Below are 12,304 nucleotides of genomic sequence, written 5' to 3'. Positions count from 1 at the left end.
CATACAAATGTAAAGGATTTCTTAGGAAATCCAAAAATAAATAAGGGCAATTTTGTCCATTTTGACTTCTTTTAAAAAATTTCTCTCTCCTTTTGTTTTTTCCCAAGTCTCACATTTTTATATCGACTCACATCAATGGCTCATGCATGATAAGTTTAATAGATGACTGCCTAGGGTTTCTCTATTATTAGGCAGATGTGGCCAAGTGCCTAATCTTTCCATACAAAATTATTATATATGTTCAAATATGATTCGTTTGATTAGATATGATAATTACCTTTTCTGTCTTATTCACACATTAACACATTACCTTGTATGCTTTTACTGGTTGGATTTGAGGGAATATTTGGTGAAGAAGCCATCCAAAAAGCAGAAAATAAGCCGCTTAAAGTGACATAGAAAGCAGACGTGGGATATTAGTATCCTCATTTTCTCCCTTTATATAAATAGATATACATATACATATAAACAAGTTTGTTGTGTAAAAAATTAGTTTGGTTAATTTTGTTTGGCACTAACTTAACATGTTTATTACACTCTAAGCAGCTAATCCGTCAAACTCCTGTTGACCACTAATTCTTTTCAGCCTACTTGGTCAATTATTCAAATAAAATAATTAGTCGGGCCGAGAAGAAATGGTAACAAAGGCGTTCTTCTTGGTGTTAGTGTGTGTGGCGTTCCAATACCACTGTCACAAATCGGCGTGGGTACTAGTGAATAATGTGGTGTGTATTTCTGACTACTTTTGAGCGATTCACGTGTTTACAGACTTTTAAATTCCATCATATGCAATAAGTCTTAAACTGCTGTTTCTCTTAAGGGACTTTAGTTGGGTAGTGGTGACCCCTATAAGAATACCTCAATTTGATGCTCTATATTGATACGACGGCAGCTCCATACCCTGAATAGTGGGCGGGAGCAGCTTTTAAAGAAATGACTTTGTAAACGGAAAACAAAGACCTTGTTGATATACTGAATGTATGGTTACAATGGGTGGCGCTCAAGAACCTTGAATGTTTTTGAAGTTCTTATTGATATCTCTACTTGAAACCCGAAACCCTAAAAATTCCTCGACCTTGAAGAGTTCGGTCGAACTGTCTCTTCATTATTTGGGCCACTTCGTGTGAGCCCAAATGTCCCTCAAAGCCCAACAAGTTGTTCCCTTCAATTTCCTTTACTTTTGAATGACCATTTCCTTTGTGACCATGGGCGAAATTTTCTAGGTCTAAACAACTCCATAGAGAAGAATGACCTCTTTTATAAAGCATATCAGATAACACGGTAGATAGAAAAATTTAGGGAGTTTCACTAAAACACCCAAAATAGGAGCTGAAATTATAAAAAAACTCAACACCCCAAACACTTTATAAACACACCCAAAACCCATCATTACACACACTCAAAACCCATTTATAAACACACTAAAAAAATATACAATTGTTGACTTTGGAGTTGATTTTGGGTGTGTTTCTATGTTTAAATAGTGCTTGAGTTTTTTTATAAATACATGTCTAGAATTGGGTTTATTTATAAATTTGTAAAAAATTTATTGTTTCCAAGTCCGGTAAAAAGACTCACATACAGTCTCCAACATCATTACAAAACATTGCCTTTTATTTAAAGTCTCTGCGGATCGTCGGCATCCTATCTTCTTTTACCATTTTTAAATGATACGTGGATGTTAGAATAAAGAATGAATAAAAAACATGATTAATATGGAAGATAAATAAAGCACTGCCATGGGGTAAAGTATAAAGACTTGAACATTAACTAGCATCAACCATTTTGAGGGAACAAACATTCCATAAGAATCTAATTCCATTTCTAATAATAATATTGTTTAACCACATATAGGTATAGCACATATCGTTTCTTAAAGACATCCATAAGTATAAGGGATCTTGTATGGGCTTAAAAGGAGTTGGGTACTTCTCCATTTCTAATTATTTGTAGGGTGAAACTTCAACTTCCTTCATGTTATCAGATCAGGTTTACCCGCATGTTAAGCTACGGTCACAAATTCACCTCATCCAATTAAGGTGTCTACATATCAAATTTGAAATTTCGCTGCACGTGAGTGTGGAAAGTTAAGTAATTTTGCATAGGCTTAGAAGAAGTTGAGCTTCATTACAAATTTGATTTTGGAATAAAACCTCAACTTCCTTCGCTTTAGCCGTGAGTAAGAGAATTATGTTTACTATTCAAACTCTCTCTCTCTCTATACTATTAAGCGCGTGTATATATATATATATATATATATTGTCTAGGTCTTTTCTATATTGAATATATATTTTGTCTGTGTTTTTGATATATTTTGTGGATAATCCACTCAAGTAGTGCCTCCGGTTATCTGAGTCGGAGTGACTATCAATATCCCCCACCACGATAGTGCCGCCTATCAAAACAAACAAATATTATTACAAGCCACTGGTCCCAAATGCCAATACCTAAAGCAAACCAATCTTACGTCCTCACGATGACGTCACCAAGATGCCCTACAGTTGCCACGTGGCGGAAGCAAAGAAGCTTCGTGACATCCTCAAGGAAAGTGTATATGAAGGAGCGATTTAAAAAGGAAAAAAGAAAAAGGAAAAAAGAAAAAGGAAAAAGGAAATATTATGTTTATTACTATTTATATGTAGAAACCATGCCTAACAAGTAACAACCAATTAAGCAAGACCTGTCTTTACTTCTACCATTTTTCCACTTCCAGCTTTGTAGCTTTCTGGCAATAATGGACTGTCTTCAGAATCCAAACCCTAGCTCTGCCGGCCCTTATCACTTCGGAGAGAGCATCGATCCTTCCATCGATTTTGATGAGTTTTCAGACTGTTTCATGCTTGATTATGGTGTTGATGATCATCAAGATTCTTCGTCTTTAAGTACCGTGTCGCCGGAGAAGTTCATGGCTGACTGCTTTACTGGATCCAGTGGTGGTGCAACATCAAGAAATAGCAACAATAATATGTAAGTAATCCTTATATTTATTATCATTTTTTTATTTTTTTATTTTTTTCTGAATATAATTAGCAAGGTCTATTTTATTTTGTTTTTGAAACTATGAAAAAAACTTATTTTGATTTGATTTTGTAGGAAATGCAGAAATGAGGGGAGGAGAAACAAGACAGAAATGGGTCATAGTAGGGTTGCTTTCAGAACTAAATCGGAGCTGGAGGTTATGGATGATGGATTCAAGTGGAGGAAGTACGGAAAGAAGTCAGTCAAGAACAGCCCATATCCAAGGTAATAATGATAATATTTATTCTATATCTAAGATTAGGAGGAGATCAATTATATTATCTTTTTATTAATACCATTATCCATAATGCTTTTCTTAATTGAAATTAGATTGCATAAGATAATGAAAAACTTGGATTTGATAATTAATTATAAGATAATAAATTTTATAATTAGGCTATTTGAAAAACTCAGCAGGAATGTAAGAGCTCCTACTTACTTGATAAGAAGAGAAGTATGGCATTATTAGAGATGACAATTTTCCTCACGGGTAAGATCTTCGCAGGGATTCAACCTAGTGGGTCGGATATGAAGGAAAAAAAACGAGTATGGGTCGGGTATGAATGACAATTTTATAAATATGCTATTAAAAGTGATTGTACCGATTAAGTTTTATATTTTATATTATTATATTATATAATTTATACAAATCTTAAGCCACACTAGTTATTTATTTAGTTAACTTCCAATCTATATATAAACATTCTTATATTTTCTTATAATTATATATTATATATATTCATTATCTTGTCTTTGTACTTTTTTTTTTCCAACAAAATAGTTATATATTGAAATTTTTTTTTTTCTGTAATGAGGTGGATCAGGGAACCCATTCCCCAATGAAGGTGGGAATGGGGAATCCCCGATATGAATTTTGCCAGTATTAAGGCAGGGATAGGGGAAAAATGCTTAAAGAGGATGGGGATAGGGATAGGGATGGGAATGACAATACCCTCCATGGATTCGACCCATTGCCATCCCTAAGCATTATTTAGGCTATTTGATCCGGTGGAGAGAGAGAGAGAGAGGACTTACTGTTGAAGAGGCATGCTTATGTTTGCTGCTTCTGCATCCAATAATATTGTTCAAAATGTTGGGGTTGAAGATGACTAGAGAAAGGCATGTAGTTGTCGATTGCCATTGATCACATCAAACGATCAATTACCACACACACACGCATAACACAAGGGCATAAAAACCAAGACAGGTCACAACTTGTCATTTTGTTACTCTCAAACTACATACTACGATAATTAAGATAATCCGCTCGAGATGATTTTTGAAAGAAACCTAAAAAAGAAAATAGACCGTCGGAATAATTGAAATAAAATACGTGTTGGCGGCTTGACTTGAGAGTTGTGGTGTCTCTCCTCTCTAACCTTGTCCATAGCACTTCTGGAGCACATATCACTTCCAATCACTACACTCAAGTTGACAGACAAATCTAAAACTATTATTTCCTTTAAATAAAGGGCACACACACTTCATTATTTTGTACTTTCTTTGTCTACGTGTGCTTAGTTCCTTTCCCTTTTACTAGATTCATATTCTCCTATATATATATATAACTATATATGTATATATATATATATATATATGTGTGTGTCATGTCTAACTTGAGAAAAATAGAATCCCTCATGAACATGGGCGGAGTTAGAATTGTAAGATTTGGGGCCGATATATAAAATACATAAGTATTCAAAAATTACGTTAAAAGCTAAATATTTTAAGTTATTTATGTAAAATTTGTTAGGGTTTTAACTAGTGTCCCTATCTATTTGTAATTCTTGTTTATCACCCTATTTCTGGTAAGTAAATAACATAAAAAATCATGTATATACATAAAACGTAGTGGTGACTAATTTCACTATCTGTAGCTACGCCGCGCGCCCTTTGTATTTTTTATTAATTATTTCTAATTCGGGAATGGTTCTCATGACGTTTTTGTGCCTAAATTATATTCAACAGAAATTACTACAAATGTTCAAGTGGAGGGTGCAATGTAAAGAAGAGGGTGGAGAGGGACCGAGAAGACTCGAGCTATGTGTTAACAACATATGATGGAGTGCACAATCATGAGAGCCCTTGTGTGGTATATTACAATCAGATGCCTCCTCCTGTGGATCCCAACAACATCTGGACTTTGCGAGCTTCTTCACAGTCTTCAGCTTCTTCATAGTTTGCTCCTTTATTAATTATATGCTATATATATATATATATATTATATATGTAATCTCACCAAAATGGGGCTCGAAAATTATTTAGAACATTGTACATGATTTATATGATTGTTGTTGTTGAAGAGAATGAGATACGCTGGCTGGAAGAGAAGTGGGATACACTCATGTTATAAGAGTAAATGACATGTGTATTATAAAAAATTTATGTCTTGTATGAGTCTCGTCGGGCGATTTAGTTGGTTCGGCCGGATTGATACTCACCCTTATGTATGATAGGTGCATGCATGCAAAAACTCCTCAAGGACTTGGAGAGTATCCTTTTGATGTGCATGTGTGTTTTTTTTCTCTCTTCTATAAGGAGACTCAGTGAAATATATGCGTCCTCCCTTCTATGTACTGCCTACAACATACCCAATATTATGCCGAGGCACAAGTAGGCAAAAATAAAAGGACAAAATCAGACACAAAAGACATAAGGTGAACTGCCAAATTAGTCTCAATCCAAATGTGGTAACATTGAACTAAATGACTACTAGTTGATGACCAAAAATTGACAAACGAGAAAACTATGCCAAGGCACAAGTAGGCAAAAACAAAAGGACAAAATCAGACACAAAAGACATAAGGTGAACCGCCAAATTAGTCTCAATCCAAATGTGGTAACATTGAACTAAATGACTACTAGTTGATGACCAAAAATTGACAAACGAGAAAACTAGAACCGATTCGGCATGCGTGGTCAGGCCGAACAGGGCTGGAGTTTTGATGTTTATATGTAAGAAAGTAAATGGTAATTAATAGTGAAAGTATTAGTGTCCTACTGGCGGAGTACCCTTTAATACTTAGGCCAATTTGGTATTGCTGTCTTTATGAAAATAATCGATGTCGATTTACGCAAAGAAAACAGTTTGGCGTTTGGTAAAATTTTTGTTAAAAATGTTGTTGGTATTGATTTTACACATAATCAGAAAATGATTGCCGCATAATCATTAAACTCAGCGCAATCATTATGCGGCAATCATTAAACTCAAAGCATAATCGAATTTTTTTATATTTATATATCTTAAAAGTTTTGCCTCTCCTCCATGGCACAAATTCTGCCTCCGCCAATGGAAATAGTATGAGATGAGTGAATAATTGTAGACTACAGTTGGTGGGTGAAACATGTCTTTTGCTTTTTGAATATCTCTATATTTATTTCCCATTGTCTTGATTTGTCAATTTTAATAGTTTCACTCCCTATACTCCTGGAATTCTTTATGCTAAGATCTCAAAGGGAAGAGAGTAAGGAGGCCAAGTGCCAGTAGTCCCACATCGATAAAATAAATCTAGACTACACGCTTTATAAGACTTTGACCTTGGCAAGCTATCGCCGAGCTGAGCAACGCAAGCTTGTAACCCAAGTGGGGGCTGTGAGGTGTTGGAACATTGACCCAATACAGCGGGTCGGGTTCGGTGTGGCTTTACTCTGGCACGCCCATTCCAAGCCAGGAGTTGGGCCATGAGGCTAGGGCGAAGGCTCTGGCTTCATGGTTCCTAGAGTGGAGGGCACTGCGTAAGGCTGGTTTCACAGAGCAACGATTACTTCCTGCTCTTGGCAGTGGAAGGATAACGGGTCAGTGCCACCCGGACTCACTGTGGCCCGCTGGATTGTCCCAATTGAACCACAACCTTTTTGGCTCTCTATATATAAAATAAAAATTGACCCTTATGAAGAAGCCTAGCCTTTTGTTTTGGTATTTATTATTATTCCTAGAGTGGAGGGCACTGCGTAAGGCTGGTTTCACAGAGCAACGATTACTTCCTGCTCTTGGCAGTGGAAGGATAACGGGTCAGTGCCACCCGGACTCACTGTGGCCCGCTGGATTGTCCCAATTGAACCACAACCTTTTTGGCTCTCTATATATAAAATAAAAATTGACCCTTATGAAGAAGCCTAGCCTTTTGTTTTGGTATTTATTATTATTTTCCTGCTCTTGGCAGTGGAAGGATAACGGGTCAGTGCCACCCGGACTCACTGTGGCCCGCTGGATTGTCCCAATTGAACCACAACCTTTTTGGCTCTCTATATATAAAATAAAAATTGACCCTTATGAAGAAGCCTAGCCTTTTGTTTTGGTATTTATTATTATTCCTAGAGTGGAGGGCACTGCGTAAGGCTGGTTTCACAGAGCAACGATTACTTCCTGCTCTTGGCAGTGGAAGGATAACGGGTCAGTGCCACCCGGACTCACTGTGGCCCGCTGGATTGTCCCAATTGAACCACAACCTTTTTGGCTCTCTATATATAAAATAAAAATTGACCCTTATGAAGAAGCCTAGCCTTTTGTTTTGGTATTTATTATTATTTATATTTTAAAACGGGATCTGACATGGAAGTCCTGATAGTTAATATAGAGATATTCGGTTGGAAACAAAGTGTTCTAAAATGTCCTCAATATTTCCAGTTTGGAGCTGCTGATGAGTAGCCAGTGATCATTGATTTGAAATTTTTGGGGATTTTGGACGCACTATTATGAAGATGACTTTTTTCGTTTATGGATTGAAGATGACTTTTGGATCACAAAGAAGTATACACGTATATGCAGGCCCTTTTGGTAGTATGTATGGTGTGTGTATATATATAATTTGTTGCAATGGAGTGTAAATGTATGTAGCTTGAGGATTTACGATACTTGGAAAATTAGGTGCATTAAGTAGGGCTAGACTGCACTGGACTAAAGCCCAGTTCGTTGTTTGGTACAAGTATGGGTTGGACTGCATTGGACTTCAAAAATAATTTATTTTGATGTTTATTAAATTATTTAATATTAGAAATAATTAAATTTGATTATAAAAAAACATGTACACAAAATTAAAAGTAAGAAATCACATGAGGATACCATAAAAACAGTCCAAAAATTCACAAAATGAATAATAACCCGAAAATTCTTCTAAATACATTCAAATTATCAATAAATACTTATGTTATGTTGCTCTATTTGCCATCTACTCATTAAACATCTCAATAGCCAAATTATCCCTCAGTGCAGGCCATTGGTCAGATGTGGCAATGGTATCAATAGTGCCATGATCTACATTGTTCTCAATGAAGGGATCTTAATAAATTTATTGCTCCATTGGATCTATAGACACCTCTCTCCTAATTAAGTTGTGTAATAGACAACAACCCGTTATTATTCGGCATTGTGTTTGTTCGATGAACTCCTTAAGATTGCCCAACGCATCTTAAGAAGTCCAAAACAACGTTCCACCACGTTTCTTGCTGATGCATGCTTTTGTTTGCCCGTTCTTGGTTTACTCCTGTGATGGAAGGGCAAAGTTCCCACTGGCTTGAGAACCATAAACTGGTCAACAAGTCAGCTTTCTTTGGTGTGCGAGCGTGCCGCTAGCAAAATTTCTAGCAGACTTGGTTTGGAATGGATAACTTGCGTCCCAAGTTACTGATTTCGCAAACAAACGATTGTGAATTTGGGTGAGGAATATCTCCCAAGTAAGTTCTTTTCCTGCCTCAGACTGGTGAGGACTTTAACAATTTATCTCAAGATAAGGAGGTTGCCTTGGCCAGTAATGGTTTGATGGGATTTAAATTGTTCTTTAGGCTGAACTGCCTTTTACAAAAAATATATATATAACAGTGAATGCTTATATTAGAGGAAGATGAAGGGACAGCCGGGGCTTTATTTCTGTCGAGATAGAAGGTTCTGTCCGACTGGACTGGAGATACCCGGCCGGACTGGGACGCTTGGACTGGACCGCTGACAACCTTGGTCTGCTAGGCTTCAACTTGTAAATCGATACCAAAGGCTGATTCTGGCAGAGCTTTGATGTACCTCATGCTTTTGTGAAGCTTTTGAGTGGGCAGAACTGCAATCTTCTTAATCTGCACGGGCAGGAGTGACGGTTTTTGAGGGCTTCAGTGGGCTAGAGACTGCTGCAATTTTGTTGAGGTTTTCCATACTTGGAGGAGACTCAAACCCGCCTGTCTTGGTTTGCTGAACCAAATTTGTAACGAAAGAAATCTCGTTTTGAATGACTTGTTTCTTAAATCTGGATTTTGTGTATCCTGATCTGGAGCTAGTTTCACTTGAAATTCAAGTGGGCTTGTTGGTTGATTTTGAACTTGTCTGTTGACGGTTTTCTTTGTGTAGGATCTTTGTTTGATTGGGTGATGATTTTTTTGTTGTGTTGTTGTCTTACCCTGTTCACTCATTCTTGTATTTATAGTAAAACTGTTTCTTTTCTAGAGTAGGTTGATTGTGTTTATTTATTGGGCGGCAAAGATATCTCCCCCCTTTTTCTTTTTTTAATGGAAGGAAAGAAAATAGGATTTCTTCAGTTTTGGCAGATAGGCTCTCAAATAGGCAATCACTTCCCTGATTTTCTTGAAAAGGAACCTAATCTCTTTCCCAATTTCAACTGCCCCTTGTGAGATTTTACCCGTGATGGTTAGTTTGACTCCTTTTCTCGACACCTCGCTTCCTCGCTTATCCTCTTTGAGATTGTAACTTGCCTATCTCCTTGGGAGAATTACCTTCTCCGAAAAGACAGAAGAAAAAATCTCGAATATACATATATATATATGTAAGAGGGATTTGATCTTCGTTTTTTTAATCAACTTGATGTCATGAACCCTTCAATCACTTTTCTATGACATTTGCTATTGACTTTTTCTTTATCCTGAGATGTCACGTGGGATTGTTCCTATTTCTGGGCTCCTCTTCCTATTATATTGGGCCTGTGAGGCCCAAATTAGCCTTGTTTGCTCTGATGAGCCTTGGTATCTCTTCAGTTTTGGGCTCCATCTTTCTTTGATTTTTGAGCTTTATTCTCTAATTTTATTGGGCTGGTGTGTCAATTTTTTACCCAAACAATTCATGTTAAAGTATTCTCAATGGTTCAAGGGTGCACATCCTTCTCTCCATTCTGATAAGTAATATATCGTTCCTCTATAGGGTGCAAGAAATCCTTCACAATTTGTGTAACCAGCATCCATAAGGTAATAATAACCTAAACAATAAATAGGAGCTAATTAAAAATTAAAATTAAAATTTAAACCTTGGAAAATATTTTACCCTGTAACTTTGACTATGTCAGCAACTTGGCATAAAAATATTAGTCCATCAGAGGAAGAAAAAAAAAAATCAATATCTGGGTTATTATTGAAGAACCTCAGAGAATCTTTCAGTCTTCCTCTGCAGAAAACATATTTATCTACCTGGTAGTATCCTATACTTTATTATGATTTTTTTTAAATTTATCTACCTAGTAGCTTCTCAACAGGCAAATCTCTCTCTCAAAAATAACAAACTTGCCAAAATAGCAATAGCATAATTTTTTCTCACACCCCAAAATAACAAACTTGCCAAACTTTGATTTGAAAATTTGCATAAACAAAGTAAGCAAATGCAACTAACCCACCCCAAAACCGCAAATAAAAAACCCTAGAAAACCCCAAATCAAAGACCATAGAAAATCCTAAATCAAAACCTAAAAGGATAATGCAGAATATTAGCATAATGAACAAAAAAAATACTCACTTGAGTTTGAATTTTGAAGGCGAAACTTCTGCACAATCTTGATTTTCTGAAGATTGAATGACACAAACTCGTTTTTTTCATCCACCAAACATCAGACGAATAGAAGAGATGCAAAGAAGAAAAAATTTTAGAGCTGAAATCACAAGGAGGAGACGAAGATGACAAAGAGAAACGACGTAGAGAGACGAAGAGATGAGACATGAAGGATGAGGCAGAGGTAGAAGTGACAAAGAGTAAAGACGTAGAGAGATGAAGAGATGAGACGTGAAGGAGGAGGCGGAGGCTTCGAAACCCGTGGTTCCACTTGGGTTTACAAAACCCTCATACGATGGATTCTTATTAGGAGCAACAAAAAAAGTCACAACCAGTCCAATGTGTATTTAGATTCACCAAACAACTATTAGGACTATAATCCATTTTAATTGAAAAAATCTAGTCCAGTTCAGTCCACCAAACAAGGCTTGAGGATATTGTAATCTAAAATGGAAAGTCCTGTTAATCAACATTAATATTATGTTTTTTCTTGTGCCTTTATTTTCATCATTTGATACTCCTTGATAATCGATATCGATAATGTTTTGGGTTTATGAGATCGTAATATAGCTATGATTAGTTTAATATGTCATATTGCAATTATAATTAGCATTTTACTGAATTTCGACAAATGTTGCAGTTGATTGTTCTCTGTTTCTTTCATCAATTGATACTCCTTGATAATTCAAATTATCTTTGATAATGTTTTGGTAGTTTTGCACTTAGACTAATTTCAACATAGTGGGAGTTGTTGCCAACTCTTTTTATATACTTTTGCCAACTCAGCAGGAATGTATTTAGGTCCACATGTGTTACAACATGGGTCTATACATATGATGCCATATCACCATTTCATTTAAGGTTTTGAAGTTGAAAAATTGAAGAGAGGAAACAACAAACCTCTCTCTCAAGTCCCCCTTGGTCGGCCACTTTGGAGAGCAAGAGCTAGCATTTTTGTCCTCTCCCAAATTTTCATTCTCTCATCTCCATCCATCCTTGGCCAAGAGCTTTGGTGAGGTGCACACTGTTGTACCTATTGGAGAGCCATAGTGGATTATCAAGAAAGGAGAGATCATGACCTCTACTTGAACACCTTCTTATGGTTCAAGATTTTCTCCTAGGGTAACTAGATCTCTAATCCCTCTCTTTAAATAAGTTCTAGAGAGTCTATGGTGCACATTTCTTAAGCCTAGAAATATTTTGGGTTCCATAGGATTTGTATGAGTTTCTAAAGGTTTTATTTTGCTTCTGCTTCTTTGTATTTAGTAGAAATGCATGTTAGATAGCTCAGTATCCTATTTGTGTATTTGAGAAATGCATAGAACAAGTTTTCCCCTTCATTTTGAATTTAAAGTAATAAAAAATATTGTTGCATTTCAAAACTTTTTTGGCATAAATTGTAAGAAGTGTCTTAACATAGCAATTCGTGAACTTCTCCATAAAAAATCATGGAAAAAAAAAAGGTGGTCGTACATATTTCAGAAGTTGTTATGTCCGGTTTGAACTTTATGAATTTCCATGGTGAGAGTTAAG

The 12,304-nt window shown here is 36.2% G+C and overlaps 1 protein-coding gene and 1 non-coding gene across 2 annotated transcripts; both read left to right on the top strand.

The window, feature by feature from the left end:
- Window positions 1-2,641: 2,641 nt before the first annotated feature.
- On the top strand, window positions 2,642-5,408 carry LOC148920844 (putative WRKY transcription factor 51). Its single transcript, XM_089041240.1, has 3 exons — window positions 2,642-2,967; window positions 3,094-3,243; window positions 4,987-5,408. The coding sequence occupies exons 1-3, from the start codon at window positions 2,735-2,737 to the stop codon at window positions 5,195-5,197; spliced, it is 594 nt and encodes a 197-aa protein (XP_088897366.1). The 5' UTR covers window positions 2,642-2,734; the 3' UTR covers window positions 5,198-5,408.
- A 1,161-nt stretch (window positions 5,409-6,569) lies between these two features.
- Window positions 6,570-6,873, top strand: LOC148920843 (signal recognition particle RNA). Its single transcript, XR_016123470.1, has one exon.
- The last annotated feature ends 5,431 nt before the right edge of the window (window positions 6,874-12,304 follow it).

This window comes from Prunus mume, linkage group LG1, assembly GCF_029339155.1.
Source record: "Prunus mume cultivar Tortuosa linkage group LG1, ASM2933915v1, whole genome shotgun sequence".
Lineage (NCBI taxonomy): Eukaryota > Viridiplantae > Streptophyta > Magnoliopsida > Rosales > Rosaceae > Prunus > Prunus mume.
Note: the sequence above shows the minus strand (reverse complement) of the source record. Positions and strands in the feature narration are given on the sequence as shown.

Coding starts and splice junctions, on each gene's coding strand:
- LOC148920844 (XM_089041240.1), top strand. CDS start 2,735: ATGGACTGTCTTCAGAATCCAAACCCTAGCTCTGCCGGCCCTTATCAC. Junction 2,968..3,093: donor AGAAATAGCAACAATAATAT/GTAAGTAATCCT, acceptor TTGATTTTGTAG/GAAATGCAGAAATGAGGGGA. Junction 3,244..4,986: donor AAGAACAGCCCATATCCAAG/GTAATAATGATA, acceptor TATATTCAACAG/AAATTACTACAAATGTTCAA.